This window comes from Oncorhynchus mykiss, chromosome 25, assembly GCF_057628025.1.
Source record: "Oncorhynchus mykiss isolate SJ-2025 chromosome 25, ASM5762802v1, whole genome shotgun sequence".
Lineage (NCBI taxonomy): Eukaryota > Metazoa > Chordata > Actinopteri > Salmoniformes > Salmonidae > Oncorhynchus > Oncorhynchus mykiss.
In genome coordinates this window covers 59,817,121-59,834,312 of record NC_143046.1, presented here as the reverse complement: position 1 = coordinate 59,834,312, position 17,192 = coordinate 59,817,121, and the positions used below count along the sequence as shown (strand labels likewise).

General features: G+C 40.5%; 1 protein-coding gene across 1 annotated transcript; it reads right to left on the bottom strand.

Annotated features, from left to right (window-relative positions):
- Positions 1–196: 196 nt before the first annotated feature.
- On the bottom strand, positions 197–10,304 carry LOC110505389 (cell cycle control protein 50A). The gene is made up of 7 exons (XM_021584572.3): positions 9,744–10,304; positions 9,460–9,579; positions 2,771–2,878; positions 2,564–2,651; positions 2,100–2,243; positions 1,806–2,015; positions 197–1,497 (listed from the first exon to the last, which is right to left on the bottom strand). Exons 1-7 carry the CDS (start codon positions 9,990–9,992, stop codon positions 1,304–1,306), a joined length of 1,113 nt encoding a protein of 370 aa, XP_021440247.1. The 5' UTR covers positions 9,993–10,304; the 3' UTR covers positions 197–1,303.
- Positions 10,305–17,192: the final 6,888 nt, after the last annotated feature.

The window sequence follows — 17,192 nt, the reverse complement described above, 5'->3', positions numbered from 1 at the left end:
ACATTGAGTGACAATGGGCGAGCTCGTTTTGCATGGTCCGACATTCAGTAGGCTGCTGGCTGGCAGTAAACATCTAAAATGTGTAAATTGTGAGAGCAGCCCTGTGTGTGGGAAATTACACTTTGTTATAGGGCAAGACCAAGGACTGGACCTTACATTTAATTGCCTTTGAACACCATTGGTGAGGGAAACAAAAACGAATCAATAACATGTATTTTATTAACTTCTGTAATATCAGTAAATTATCCAACACCATATTAAAGAATAAAAAGGCGGAATCAGCTTTGAAAGAAATAACGACCAAATGAAAAATGTAGGAACTGCATAACAAAATGTGACACTTGTAAAATGCATAGCATTTGGTCAACATTGAAATGATACATTTGTTTTGAAATAGATCTTGATAGTCAAGCATCATCGTAGAGACAAAGTCAGTAGCATTGGTCCATAAAAACCTTCACATAAAATGTTTAAAAAATGTTTTGGATTATACATTGAACTATTAGACATTGACAAACAAATTGGTGAGAGTCAATACAATCTGTATGTGAACATTAGGTAAAATCTATGACTGCTTTTATCCCTTAAAATGGTTGGCCCTCATTACGAACAAAGCAGAGCAACATGGCTATGAGCTTTTGTTCCCCATTTAAGCCTCAGATGTATGTAAATGAAATACATTAGTACGTTCACCAGCAGGACATATTACATAATATGAGTGTGGAACTAAAGTTACAAATATAAACATCCTTCAGTAGAGACATTTATGACAAGCATCATGACAAGCATTGCTCAAATAATATAAAATGTTCTCCTTTGAGACAACATATGGATAAATAGAAATACACAATGTACTTAAGGTACACAGGCAACAATTTCAGCAGTCATGTCATACAAAGACACAGTATCCTAAGCTCCCAGAGCCTTCTTGTGTCTCATCCCATTAGTTTACAGGGTGCCACTCACTCTACAACACACACCTTGAGCTTATTCAGGAGGGCACAACGTTAGAAATATATTTTTTAGAACAGACTATAGTCTCAGAATCAGCAATTGTGTCAGTTCTACACAAAATATATCTGGAATGTGCTGAATGTATCAACCTTCTGAACAAACACCAGACTGCAGCCTTCCCCTGGAGGTGGGGATGAGTGAGCTAACATTACAACACAAAACACAAACAAAGACCAATGCATCCAGGCTAAATCAGCAAGCAGTCCAGAGCAGAGCAGGGCCAGACCAGTGGTGGCTAGACCCAGGCATGCAGAGGGAGGAGGAGGTACGGTCTCCATACTAGGAAGACTTAGCTGGGAATGTCTGCACTGTGGTTACGGTTGCCATATTTGTGGTGGATGATGAGGAGGACGATGCCCAGGAAGAAGCAGACTGAGCCCACGGTGATGTAAGCGATGCCCAGGAAGGGGTTCTTGCCACCCATCCAGGACATGGTGCTCAGGATCATACGCTTCCTGCCCTCGAAGCTCCGCACGGGATAATCTGAGTACATATGGTTAAAGGAAAGGAAATCTGGAATGATACAGATGGGTCAGTGAATGTTTTGTATCATGTGTAGAACTTGTGATCTATAAAAAAAACTATACAGATCAACTATAGTGAACATTGTCAAAGATGGAGTTGGACATAGATATAATTACAATTGAGTAAACCTAAATGGAATAAGTGTATAACTGAACACAAACTCGTGTCTCTATGCCTTCCATGTGCAATGTTCTCTCAATACAAACCTATATGCCTGCCATGAACCTCTGTGTTGTGATTTATTGCGATCGTTCTCAAAAGGATACTGTAGGTGACCTCCAGGATGTATTGTCCTAGGGGCAGAGTCGGGGTCATGTTGGGCTTCTTATGGATGATGCGGTACAGCTTGCGGAAGGTGGGAAGGGCAGCTGTCCTCATCCACACAATGAAATCCTCATTGATGAAGCCATTGTTGTCAGGGTCTGAAGGGTCCAGCTCATAGACAGATTTCCTCCAGTTGACAGGTTTGCTGGTACCTGAAGGAGGAAAAAGGCCTAGTTAGTCATGATAATTTGATTACTACTAGGCAGTTGTATCATTTTGCATGGTATGCAAATCACCTTGGAAAACTACAGTGAGGTTGTCGTTTCCACCGGGGTTCCTAAACTTCACATGCTTGTCTGTCCACCATGCAATACCCTTCTTCACCAGAGGAATCGCAGTTCTGGAGCCATTGGGGTCAATGTAATACAGCTCCAGAGTGTCTGATGAGAAAAACAGTACCACACGGCAATCAACAGCAAGACAGGTCTCTTAAGTAGTAGACCAACAGTGATGTGCTACATGGTAAACTAAAGCAAAACCACTTCAACCTGAAAAAAATACATGTAAAAAAAGCAGACAAGACTCCATATACAAGGGTTGGCCCAAATTGTCAGACACGTATCTAAATAGCATTGTAAGTAAGTACAGGAAAATATGATAAGATTGTGGTTGAGTATTAGTGTGTATTATTTTTACTTGACTCCTGTACTGGAAATGGGAAAACTATTTGCTAAGAGAAAATGTATCCCTCTGGTCTTACCATTGAAGAGGCTGTTGGCGATTGCACCACATGGAGCGATAGGCTTTTCGTCACTGGTGCGGTACGGCTCACATTCCTTGCTGGGGCTCTGTAAAGAGTGTCAAGATGTTTCAGTGCAACTGCAGGTTGTTGAAATCAAACAATTAACCATTACATTGAATGGATGTAGGCCTGTGTTCTCTCTACTAAGTGCACCTGTAAACATACCTTCAGAGAAGCTTTGTCTCCATTCAACTGGCTGTCATCTCTGGACTTCACATAGCGTCTGTGATTCTGATAGAAGTTTGACAATCCGTAGTACATGAACACGTTGCTCTAGAGGGGAAGGATTGCAGATTAAGGACCAATGAATTAGTTTAGTTATTCATCGGATGAGAGAGTAGCACTTCATAAGACAACGCAACATTGCAACCCTAAGATGAAAGAGCAGGGGGTTGGGTGAGTCTAAAGGAATTCCTGCAATCAATAACATCCTCCTATAAAAGCTGTGTTTGTGAAATAACTTTCAACACAATGTTTTAAATAGTAATGATCGATTCTGAGGAAAGAGCCTGACTAATAAAAGGGGGGAAAAAAAACCACCCATTATTTTTAAAAAACACTGCAAACTATTTTTTTTTTTTTCATTTTAGCGTTAGGGAAAAAAAAAAAATACATCTGTTGCAGTTCAAGTCGACTACAACATCCACAATACAATGCTCTCTCTATGGGCTGGCTGGCTAGCAAGCAAACATAGCTACACACAATAATACCAAAGACAACATAAGCATGTAACGAAGCTAGTTAATGCAGTTTGTTTAGGTGATTTTTACAACGCTCTCACCCTGTTCAACCTGAAGACCGATGTGCCTAACAGAGGAGTGCATTCTGAGCGATTCTGGGACAAAGAGCACTCCCCTTTTAAAGAGTGAATAGGAGTCTATTGGGCACTAGCTCAAAAACTCAACATTAGCACAAATCTCATCAAGAAGAAGTACAACATGACAAATATTTCCCAAGTTATGAGATAATTAACTTGCCATCTGTAGTATCGTATAGCTTTGGAATCGTGACATAACGTATTTAAGAAAAATAGGCCCGTTTCTTGACATACAGCGCCTCAGTATTCAGACCTCTTGACCTTCTCCACATTTTGTTAGGTTACAGCCTTATTTTACAATTATTCCCCCCACCCCCCTCAATCTACACACAACACCCCATAACAAAAAAGCAAAAACAGGTTAAGAAATGTGTGCTAATTGATATATATTTTTTACGAAACATTACATTTACATAACATTTCAGACCCTTTAATCAGTACTTTGTTGAACCACCTTCTTGGGTATGACCCTACAAGCTTGGCACACCTGTACTTGGGGAGTTTCTCCTTCTCCTCTCAAGCTCCACCAGGTTGAATGGGGAGCATAGCTACACAGCTATTTTCCGGTTGGGTTCAAGTCCGGGCTCTGGCTGGGCCACTCAAGGATATTCAGAGACTTGTCCCAAAGTCACTACAGCATTGTCTTGGCTATGGCTATCTACTTTGTGCATGACAAGTAATTTTTCCAACAATTGTTTAGACAGATTATTCCACTTACAATTCATTGCATCACAATTCCAGTGGGTCAGAAGTTTAAATACACTAAGTTGACTGTGCCTTTAAACAGCTTGGAAAATTCCAGAAAATGTCAATTAGCCTATCAGAAGCTTCTAAAGCCATGACATCATTTGAGTCAATTGGTGGTGTACCTGTATGATGCACTTCAAGGCCTACCTTCAAACTCAGTGCCTCTTTGCTTGACATCATGGGAAAACCATAAGAAATCAGCAAAGACCTGTCTGGTTCATCCTTGCGAGCAATTTTCTAACGCCTGAAGGTACAAACAATAGTACAAACAATAGTATGCAAGTATAAACACCATGGGCCCACGCAGCCGTCATACCACTCAGGAAGGAGACAAATTCTGTCTCCTAGAGATGAACATACTTTGGTGCAAATCAATCCCAGAACAACAGCAAAGGACCTTGTGAAGATGCTGGAGAAAAACAGGCACAAAAGTATCTATATCCACAGTAAAACGAGTCCTTTATCGACATAACCTGAAAGGCCGCTCAGCAAGGAAGAAGCCACTGCTCCAAAAGCGCCATTAAAAAGCCAGACTACGGTTTGGGGACAAAGATCATACTTTTTGGAGAAATACCCTCTGGTCTGATGAAATAAAAATAGAACTGTTTGGCCATAATGACCATCGTTATGTTAGGAGAGAAAAGGGGGATGCTTGCAAGCTGAAGAACACCATCCCAACTGTGAAGCACGGGGGTCGCAGCATCATGTTGTGGGGGTGCTTTGCTGCAGGAGGGACAGGTGCACTTCACAAAATAGATGGCATCATGAGGAAAGACAATTATGTGGACATCTTAAAGCAGCATCTCAAGACATCAGTCAGGAAGTTAAAGCTGTGTTAAAAATGTGTCTTCCAAATGGACAATTACCCCAAGCATACTTCCAAAGTTGTGGCAAAATGGCTTGAGGACAACAAAGTCAAGGTATTGGAGTGGCCATCACAAAGCCCTGACCTCAATCCTATAGACAATTTGTGAGCAGAACTGAAAAAGCTTGTGCGAGCAAGGCCTACAAGCATGACTCAGTTACACCAGCCCTGTCAGGAGGACTGGGTCAAAATTTACCAAACTTATTGTGGGAAGCTTGTGGAAGGCTACCAGAAACGTTTGACCAATGTTAAACAATTTAAAGGCAATGCGACCAAATACTAGTTGAGTGTATGTAAACTTCTGACCCACTGAGAATGTGGTGAAAGAAATAAAAGCTGAAATAAATCACTCCACTATAATTCTGACATTTCACATTCTTAAAATAAAGTGGTGATCCTAACAGGGTATTTTTACTAGGATTAAATGTCAGGAATTGTGAAACTGAGTTTAAATGCATTTGGCTAAGGTGTATGTAAACTTCCGACTTAAACTGTATATACAGTGGGGCAAAAAAGTATTTAGTCAGCCACCAGTTGCGCAAGTTCTCCCACTTAAAAATATGAGGCCTGGAATTTATCATAGGTACACTTCAACTATGACAGACAAAATTAGAAAAAAAATCCAGAAAATCACATTGTAGGATTTTTAATGAATTTATTTGCAAATTATGGTGGAAAAATAAGTATTTGGTCAATAACAAAAGTTTCTCAATACTTTATTATATACCCTTTGTTGGTCAAACATTTTCTGTAAGTCTTCACAAGGTTCACACACACTGTTGCTGGTATTTTGGATCTCCTCTATGCAGATCTCCTCTAGCGCAGTAATGTTTTGGGGCTGTTGCTGGGCAACACAGACTTTCAACTCCCTCCAAAGATTTTCTATGGGGTTGAGATCTGGAGACTGGCTAGGCCACTCCAGGACCTTGAAATGCTTCTTACGAAGCCACTCCTTCGTTGCCCGGGCGGTGTGTTTGGGATCATTGTCATGCTGAAAGACCCAGCCACGTTTCATCTTCAATGCCCTTGCTGATGGAAGGTTTTCACTCAAAATCTCACGATACATGGCCCCATTCCTTCTTTCCTTTACACGGATCAGTCGTCCTGGTCCCTTTGCAGAAAAACAGCCCCAAAGCATGATGTTTCCACCCCCATGCTTCACAGTAGGTATGGTGTTCTTTGGATGCAACTCAGCATTCTTTGTCCTCCAAACACGACGATTTGAGTTTTTACCAAAAAGTTATATTTTGGTTTCATCTGACCATGACATTCTCCCAATCGTCTTCTGGATCATCCAAATGCTCTCTAGCAAACGTCAGACGGGCCTGGACATGTACTGGCTAAAGCAGGGGGACACGTCTGACACTGCAGGATTTGAGTCCCTGGCGGCGTAGTGTGTTACTGATGGTAGGCTTTGTTACTTTGGTCCCAGCTCTCTGCAGGTCATTCACTAGGTCCCCCCAAGTGGTTCAGGGATTTTTGCTCACCGTTCTTGTGATCATTTTGACCCCACGGTGTGAGATCTTGCGTGGAGCCCCAGATCGAGGGAGATTATCAGTGGTCTTGTATGTCTTCCATTTCCTAATATTTGCTCCCACAGTTGATTTCTTCAAACCAAGGTGCTACAATTTTGTTTCTGGTGTCCTTTGACAGCTCTTTGGTCTTGGCCATAGTGGAGTTTGGAGTGTGACTGTTTTAGGTTGTGGACAGGTGTCTTTTATACTGATAACAAGTTCAAACAGATGCCATTAATACAGGTAACGAGTGGAGGACAGAGGAGCCTGTAAAATAAGAAGTTACAGGTCTGTGAGAGCCAGAAATCTTGCTTGTTTGTAGGTGACCAAATACTTATTTTCCACCATAATTTGCAAATAAATTCATAAAAAAATCCTACAATGTGATTTTCTGGATTTTTTTCCCTCATTTTGTCTGTCATAGTTGAAGTGTACCTATGATAAAAAGATGAGGCCTGTAATTTTCAAGTGGGAGAACTTGCACAATTGGTGGCTGACTAAATACTTTCCCCCCCACTGTAAATCATTACCTATAATGTGGATTATAATACATTTGATTTATTTTTTTATTAGGGCAAAGCAGGCCTGTGATATTGATACATTTCCAACTTTAGTCTTGTATCAGGTGAACTGTTGTGTCCACATTTGGTCTGATAATTGCCCCATAATCTCCAAAGAGTTCTCTTCAATTGCTACTTCTATATCGATCGCTCTCTAAATAATTAAATTAGTTCAAGCATTTTACTTATAACATTAAAAATAAATGAAGGGGGCCCTTGAATAATTAAACAATAAATGAACAGCAACATGTGAGTGTTCTGTTCATACTGTATTTCACAACCTCTGCGGGTGTTTGAAGTTGTTGCCTATACTGTACGCAATTGAGCAAAGTAGGCCTACTCCTTATTTATTTAGGCTACATTATTCCACAGCCTAATTGTAGCCTAACCAATATCCCATGGCAGGATGGGTCAAGAATATATATTTAGTTTTTTTCCTTCCGGGCCAGTAGCTTTCAGTTGGCACTGGCCCAGTGTGCCACTGGCAAATATACCTGAATACCGAACCCTGCTGTGTAAGGTGCGCGTAAGGCCTATATGTCTACCACTTTGTGTAGTCGTTAGCGATGCTAATGATCGCCTTAGCATTTTCAGGTAGATGGAAAGGCAATTAAAAGTAGATTTGCCTACCTGGCAGAATCATGATTATTTGCATAAATCCAGTAGCCATGTGTTTTGAGAACATCATCACAAGTGCACTGTGTGGCTGGTATACACCTGAATTAAAGGATAACTATACAAAAAAAAACTACATTTCTCAGATTCTCTCAAAAATGGTTCCCTGATGTGGTTTATGCATTGTTGTGGACTGGGGGAAATCAGTCCTCCTCCCCCCTTATTTGTGTGTGATCAGTAAGGTTTTCCAATTCTGCCCTCTAGAGAATTTTGCAGAAGAGAACACATAGCACTTTGAAATCTGCAACAACAGGATCTGGTTATAAGACATCCTGACCAGTTTTCAACCAGTAAAGACGACTTCATCATGTCTTATGCCCAATGGGTAGTGAGTGTTTGGAACAACAATGGCTGGACATTGGTGGCAGGGCTTGCAAACTATTACAGACTACAAAGGGAAGCGCAGCCGTGAGCTGCCCAGTGAAACGAGCCTACCAGACGAGCTAAATCCCTTCTATGCTCGCTTTGAGGCAAGCAATACTGAGGCATGCATGAGAGCATCAGCTGTTCTGGACGACTGTGATCACGCTCTCCGTATCCGACGCGAGTAAGACCTTTAAACAGGTCAACATTCACAAGGCCGTGGGGCCAGACGGATTACCAGGACGTGTGCTCCAGCCATGTGCTGACCAACTGGCAGGTGTCCTCACTGACATTTTCAACATGTCCCTGATTGAGTCTGTAATACCAACATGTTTCAAGCAGACCACCATAGTCCCTGTGCCCAAAAACACTAACGCAACCTGCTTAAATGACTACAAACCCATAGCACTAAAGTCCGCAGCCATGAAGTGCTTTGAAAGTCTGGTAATGGCTCACATTAACACCATTACCCCAGAAACCCTAGACTCACTCCAATTTGCATACCGCCCAAACAGATCCAGATGATGCAATCTATTGCATCCACACTGCCCTTTTCCACCTGGACAAAAGGAACACCTACGTGAGAATGCTATTCATTGACTACAGCTCAGTGTTCAACACCATAGGACCCCTCATTCCCCACCTGTACTCCCTGTTAACCCACGACTGCACGGCCAGGCACAACTCCAACACCATCATTAAGTTTGCAAAAGACAACAGTGGGCCTGACCACCTGACCACCGACAACGAGGAGACAGCCTATAGAACGTTCGCTCTACTACCGCATGGCAAGCGGTACCGGAACGCCAAGTCTAGGACCAAAAGTTTGACCGTTTTTACCCCTAAAACATAAGACTCCTGAACAAGTAATCAAATGCCTGCCTGGAATATTTGCATTGTCCCGCCCCCCCCCCACCCCCCTCTTTTACACTGCTGCTACTCTGTCTATCATATATGCATAGTCACTTTAACCATACCTACATACTACCTAAATCAGCCCGACTAACCGGTGCCTGTATATAGCATTGCTACTGTTATTTTTCACTGTCTTTTTGCTGTTGTTTTTATTTCTTTACTTATCTATTGTTCACCTAATACCCATTTCTTACTTAAAAATCACACTGTTGGTTAGGGCCTGTAAGTAAGCATTTCACTCTAAGGTCTACACCAGTTGTATTCAGCGCATGTGACAAATAAACTTTGATTTGCTCTGCAAACACTAACATCAATTATTGAATGATTAGCCTACACTTTTAACTGTGATTATACAGTAGTTTGGGGACCGTAAAGGTTGCAGGTTCTGCTCAGCTTACCTCAAATGGTTGATCCAGAGAGAAGGGAACAGAGCAGGTACATGGCTTTGTGCTGTTCCAGCTGTAGCTTTGAGAGCAGTTATAGCACGGACTTGACATGTCAACACCAGTGTAATCGATCTGTAAAGTAAAATGATCAATTACACTTATGTGTATATAAATAAGTGTTATACACTAAATACAGACAAGAACTGAAAGATAGCTAGCCAAACAGAGCTAACACATACATACACAATCAATTGGCTACTTCCTGTTGTGTTGGCTTGCTAGTTGGTTAACGTTACCTCTAACTCTTTGATGTTGTTTGATGTCACGAATAAACCAATGCCGATTGGGATAAAGATGAGACCAATGACAAAGAAAGCAGGAAGAACAGTGCCGGCTGTCAAAATAGGTTGCCAAGCGGGCAGTCTTTGTTGTTTGAACGCAGTGTTGTCCGGCTTTTTATTTTTGACAGTTCCTGCTCCTCCATGGCCAATAGCAGCAGGCTGGTGCCCGTCCTCTTCCTTAGCGTTGTAGTTAGACGCCATCATGGCTGCAGTTCTCGTCGAGCAAAATAATCCACTGTCAACAATAGTGACAGCTGGCTATGTCGCGAGAAAGCAGATTGATTGATTCCCTTAGAAACGAAAGTTATATTCTCTATAATGTTACGTAACATTAAATGTAATCACTTAAAACATACAAACATTTTGGATCCGCTTTTGAGAGGATTTCGATCTACTGCGAAAGTCGGCAGCTAAGGATGAGATTGAATCCGGAAGCTCCTAAACCAATGGTGTTGCACGTGATCAGTTGAGTAGCACGTCCCTTATATGCTATTTTTTTTTAAAAGACACTCACTAGCCAATGAGTCCAAATAAATTCATCAGAAAAAATGTTTTCCCGGTGTAAGGCAGAGGTTCGAAACTATGAAGTCATTCGAACAGAAAATGTTCAAGGATTGTATAAATCCTATACAACAGTGTAATCAATCATTTTGAATTCATCACTTCATTGTGTCTCTCCGTGTTTCAGGACATGTCATCATATCATATGAACTGTCCCTCGCCATCTTTGGAGGATACATGCACTCAAAGACTTGGCCTCTATTGGTTGACCTAACTAAAGCTAGGCTACTCATGATAATGTATACACTACTATTGTTATGATTATCCTCATATGATTTCAGTGATGCAGTACATGCAGGGGCTGACTGGGACCAGAAATCGCCTCGGGCATATCTAACAAACAAAAATTCCCTTGAGGCCCATTTTATTCCTTGAAGCCCCCATTATTATCCAGATAATTATCATTTTGCAAAAAATAAACAAATTAGACAGGCCCACTTGGCAAAAAATGGACCAGCCAAGATGGTCAGTCTGCCCCCAGTCTGTGCATATACATGTAGCCTAATCAGACTTCCCTGAAGTCCATCTGGGAGAAATTACAATATTATATTCTATTTTATTACATTCTAATTACCTATGTTCACTGATTGTAATTTGTGAAGTAAAGTGGCCTAATATGATTGTGGCATTATATGGAACCCACGGTATTGTTAAATACTTGATTCTGATTGGCTTAAAAGGCATTTTAGAGTTTAAATTATAAATAAGGGTTTGCTTTGATATAATCAGTATGATTCACTTTACAGAGTGTCTGAGGTAAATGGCCCTGTGCTTTTATCTGCCCAACGGTATGTTCATTCAGGATTGGACGGGCCTTTTGTATAAGCGTGTGCAAGGTAGGCGTATGGGTTAAGCTATAATTACTACTTTTAATGTTTTAGTTCAAAAGGCTTAGTCAAAACAACAAACTTTTTCAATCACTTGACTTGAGTTGAACATAATTGCAACTTTACATTCCGACCTGGACAGGTACATTGGGCAGGTACATTTACCCAGACACTGACTCATGCATTATACATAGCCTAATGATATCTATGCCTATTACTGGCTCATTCTAAAATAGCCCAGAGTATCATAGTCCAAAATCAGCTTTGTCCATTGAGAATGATCATTGACTGAACATTACAAATTACCATGGCAATAATACATCACAATAGTTATTATGTTTCTATGTTTTCCAGACCCAAAACATATTGTAGCCTGGAGACGTGTCTTTTCTGATGTGGCAGTCATTACATTGCTGACCCAGATAGGATGGGCATCACATAAAGGATTAGCTTAATCTGGAATCATGGATACCTTTCCTGTATTTAGTCAGTCACCAGATTATTTACTTACCTCAGAAGGACCCCTGAGTTTGACTCTGGAATATCTGGAAGCACTGTCTCATGTCGAATTGTTATTGTTCTTTCTCTGAAATGTTTACCTGACTGTTTCATTAAGGCCAGCGCATCACAATCGGAAACTATTGGGCAAACGTGGGACAATGTTGTTCAAAATAACAGGGGACAATATTTGCATGGCGGTAAGCACTCAAAAGGGACAAGAAAGAGGATTTTGTCATCCACCATCTCAGATAAATTGTTATGAAATTTCTGTTGTTAGAAACGGCTAAGATTAGCATTCCTGCAACATTCTTTTGTTTAAATATAATTTGATCACTGAGAAATTAAGCTATTTGATTGCACCCAAATGTGGCCATTTTAATTTATGGGATTCATATAATATTCAATAAATATAGTACCTAACATCTGATTTGGATGAGACTTTTTTTTTCAAACAGTGAGTTAGACATGAGGAATCTAAATAAATGTTCAAAAGCCCCCTACGGACCCTTCAGACTCCACGCCAATCACACCACAACAACAACTATATAGTATCAGTTTTATATGTCTGAAAAGTAGTATGGAGCTATGGCTCAGGGTATGTGTTTCTTCAACCTATGCAATGTATTCTCAGTGAATTTGGTGATGATATTTTCCCCATGTTCAGATAAATTAGTAATTGAAGTTGTTGGGTTTATGTCCCATTCTGATATTACCACTAGATGGCGCTGTTCCAGGTGATTTAATCTATGGACAATGTATTAGAGAAATCCACGCGTTGGTTTTTTTGTCCACTGTTTCAAATGAAATCTTTTTAGCATTTGTGGCACAAAGCGGAATAAGTGGAATGGTGTCAAATACAGTACATCAAACAGGGTTTCCATGTGTTTGAAGCCATTCCATTCGCTTTGTTCCAGCCATTATTATGTGCTTCCCTCAGCAGCCTCCACTGATAAAAATGTATTTTGTAACTCAATGATATTACTTAAATGAATATGGATATGAAGCACGGAAATGCTAATATAGGTATCATTGATTTGCATTGAATTTGTGCCGCAAATGATAAAAAGTTAGCATTTGAAACAGTGGACAACAAAACCAAGGCGTGGATTTCTGTCATACAGGTGGCACCTTATCCCAGGGGCATAATTTTGGTTTTAGAAGTGATGGGGACAGAATTATTATTATTATTTATTTAAAAAATGTAGGGGGCAATATTGCAGATAGATGGTGGCTTCAATCAATGTAATTGTCTGCATCAATTCCAATCCCCTATATATTTCTTTGTAAATATATTTAAAAATATATATTTTCCTTTTCCCCTAATATCATCTCTCCCCTAATTAGAGTAAACTAACAACACTTAAGCCTCTATTTCCAGTTTATACATACTATATACATTTTACAGCCACAGTATATTTTACAATAGTTATCTTTTGTTTGTTTTTTAGTCCCAGCTCCACTCAACCCCTCCCATCTTTCTCTGAACACCATCCAGTTTTGATTTCTATTTGCCATATATTTTTCAACTGTCCTGTGATGTTTCACAGAAGTTCTAAACCTTTCTATTCTCATAGATTCTACACATTGTAAATTTACATTTAAAAAATTTGCTCAGAGTATTATTATATTATTGATCGATTGACTATGACTTTTTAAATCACCCAGCAGTGCTATTTGCAAAGGTGTACATCATTTGCAAAGGTGTACATAACAAGAAGAGGGTCTGGGGTTCCTCCCATTTTTGGGGGCATCTGAAGCACATTTCCTGCATTTCTACACAATTTAATATGACCCATGGCCCTTCTAGCCATCTTTATTTAGAACAGCAAAAAGTAAGCAAAAATGCCCACAGTCAGTAAGAGACCTTTAACCTTTAACCAATAGCCTAACAATAGTCTAACAATAGCCTAACAAATGAACAACTCTTACAAATAAAGTAAAAATACTTAACTTTTGATGGTTTTTAAGACATCCTCTATATCAAATTTCAGCCAGACCACCCAGCCAACCTGAGCCGCCTTCACACCAACCCCCACCAGTCTAGTCAATAACTGAACTCTTTCACCAACTTCCTTACCATTGGTTTTAATGTCTCAGTCTCAATGGAAAGGTTTGGAAAACAAAAGTTGAATGAAAACACACATGCATCTACACATTAACACACAGGAACAGTACACCCTCCATATAATTCATATCATAGGCCTAATAGTACTGTAGACCTCTTTTAATTTGCACACAATATAGCTGGGTCGCCCCCCGTCTTGCCCTTAGGGGCTCACGGCCCTGTAGCGCCCCAACCCAAGACAACCCAACTCATATTTAGGATCTTAGTGAAACATTAATTATTGGTTTCAGGTGTGTTAGACCAAGGCCAGCGTGACAAGACTACAGCAGACCCCCAAGGCCAGGACTGAGAAGCCAAGCAGCTAGGGATTGTCTAAATAGGTATCTCCCCTGACATGGGCATGTTTTCAATACAGACTCCTTTTGTCATACAGAATTCCATATAAGGCATCCAGACCTTATGAAATATGCACAGTATACCCTTATTCTTATAACAAATCTAGCGATACTGTACATAACTTGACATGTCTTCCATACATTGTGGGAGGATAGCCATCCTTCCAATTAATGGCAATGCATTTATTAGCCACTAGTTACACAGTTTCTTCTGATAACAGTCACCAGTATCAACATTTCCAAGCAAACAAAAACAGGGAGAATGGAGAATCTGTAGACATAATGAGATTAAAGAAAATACTCTTTGCCAGAATTCCTCCAGCCTTCACAAGACCACAACATATGCAAATACAGTGCATTCAAAAAGTATTCAGACCCCTTGACTTTTTCCCCCAAAAATTACGTTATAGCCTTATTCTAAAATGGATTAAATATTAAATCAACCTACACACAATACCCCATAATGACAAAGTAAAAACAGGATTTTAGAAATACCTTATTTACATCAGTATTCAGACCCTTTGCTATGAAACTCGAAATTGGGCTCAGGTGCACCCTGTTTCCATTGATCATCCTTAAGATGTTTCTACAACTTGATTGGAGTCCACCTGGGGTAAATTATAATGATTGGACGTGATTTGGAAAGGCACACACCTGTCTACATAAGGTCCCACAGTTGACAGTGCATGTTAGAGAAAAAACCAAGCCATGAGATCGAAGGAATTGTCTGTAGTGGTCCGAGACAGTATTGTGTCGAGGCAGAGAACATAGTGGCCTCCATCATTCTTAAATGGAAGAACTTTGAAACCATCAAGACTCTTCCTAGAGCTGGCCTCCTGGCCAAATTGAGCAATCGGGGAGAAGGGCCTTGGTTAAGGGAGGTGACCAAGAACCTGATGGTCACTCTGATAAAGCTCCAGAGTTCCTCTGTGGAGATGGGAGAACCTTCCAAAAGGACAAACATCTCTGCAGCACTCCACTAATCAGGCTTTATACTGGAGTGGCCAGATGGAAGTCACTCCTCAGTAAAAGGCACGTGACAGCCAGCTTGGAGTTTGCCAAAAGTCACCTGAAGACTTCAAACCATGAGAAACAAGATTATCTGATCTGATGAAACCAAGATTGAACTAGGGCTAGGCGTCCCGCCAGCGGGACACCTGTCGACAACTTCCGGTGAAATTGGATGGCGCGCAGTTCATATAAATAATCATAAAAATGATGGATATTAAACATTCAGGTACATACAAATGTCTTATCGGTTAAAAGCTTAAAGTCTTGTTCATCTAACTGCATTGTCCGATTTACAATAGGCTTTACAGCGAAAGCATGCCATGCAATTGTCTCGCTCTCGCGACTCCTTGTGGCGGGCCGTGTGCCTGCAAGCTGACTTTGGTCGCCAGCTGGACGGTGTTTCCTCCGACACATTGGTGCGGTTGGCTTCCAGGTTAACCGAGCAGTGTGTAAAGAAGCAGTGCGTCTTGGCAGGGTCGTGTTTTGAAGGACGAATGGCTCTCGACCTTCGCCTCTCCCAAGTCCGTAGGGGAGTTGCAGTGATGGGACAAGACTGTAACTACCAATTGGGGAGGAAAAGGGGTAAAAGAAATACAAAACAAAAAAAAGATTGTCTGGGATCCAACTTTGCACACGTGGGTTGACAAAACTGAGCCCAAGGCTGAGATTTTCAATTAAATCTAAATGACCAATGTATTTAAACTGTGATAATGTTACTAACAATTTTGAAAATGTGTTGAGGTGTTTTACAGAACAAGCTTGTACAACCACCTCCACCGATGGAAATGTGTATGGAAATGTGATGCACACAAAATGTATGGTCGCATTTGTGTTTATGTGTTGTTTCTTTTTATTTTGGAAGAATGCTTTTACTGAAAGGTCAGTCCTCCAAGGTTTTGCCATTGAGATGCATTTATACTACTGTTGTCCAGTAGGGGGCAGTGAGACGTGTTCGCTTCACACTGGGACCATATGCGATCCTGCACCTGTGTGTTCTCAGAATTGAGAAAACCTTTGATAGAGAAACCACTTTCTCCTATTTCATCATGTATCCTGTGTTACAGGTCAGAAAAATGCAAAAATACACTGAATACCACAATATAGTTTTGTAACTTGTCTGTTGAAGTGAAAAAATGCACTGAATACCACAATGTAGTTTTGTAACTTGTCTGTTGAAGTGAATGTGATGGTTTTGAACAACATACTAATTGTGTAACTTCGTACTAGACAGAAAATGCATGTCGAGTGTGAAATGAAATGATGGCGGTGCATTCCATTGATCCAGAAAAAAAACAAATGATTAACTCCTGAACATTTGTATTTTTGAAAAAGACACTTCTGACAATATCCTCAGGGATTAGAGAATTTTATGTTGTAACTGTGATGTTTAAGAACTCTGTAATTGATGTACTGTAAATGTTAGGAAAGTGGTAAGCTTTAGAAAAGTGTCTAGCTCGGGTTAGCTGTTTGCTAGCTCTGGTCAGTTGGTTGCTAGCTTCAATTAGCGCTATGCTAGCTTGTTCAGTCATTTTCCAATAATTAGCATTAATGTCATATGTCCTATGTTTTCGTTGTTGCGCAGAGGTATAATTTATTGCCAGTATTTTTGTAGCCGGTCCTACTAAGGTATGTCTATGACAAAAGGCCTGTGTTTTTGATTGTGAAATTGTTTGTAAAATTCTGTTTCATTTGTTCCCAGGGGGGAAGGGGAAGACACCTAGGGAGTGCTTAGGCAAGAGGCCCGCGGGCATACATATACCCAAAGTATATTCACTGTCTAGGCACACTAGGTAAGACCTGGGCGGACCACCCCCTGTATTTTGGTTAGTGCACCAGGTGGTGCTAAATTAGGTAAGTAGTGGGTAGGCAGGTTAGATGGGAGAGGGGGCTTTGACATTTATCTTTTGATTAGTCCTTCTTACACTGGGTGAATGTATTTTGAGCATGAGTATAAAGTACCTTCTAATGAGTTATACCAGTCTTTGAAGGCTTTCATGTTTTAGAGTCTCCTATAGGGCTACAGTGGGCTACAGTCAACTACATA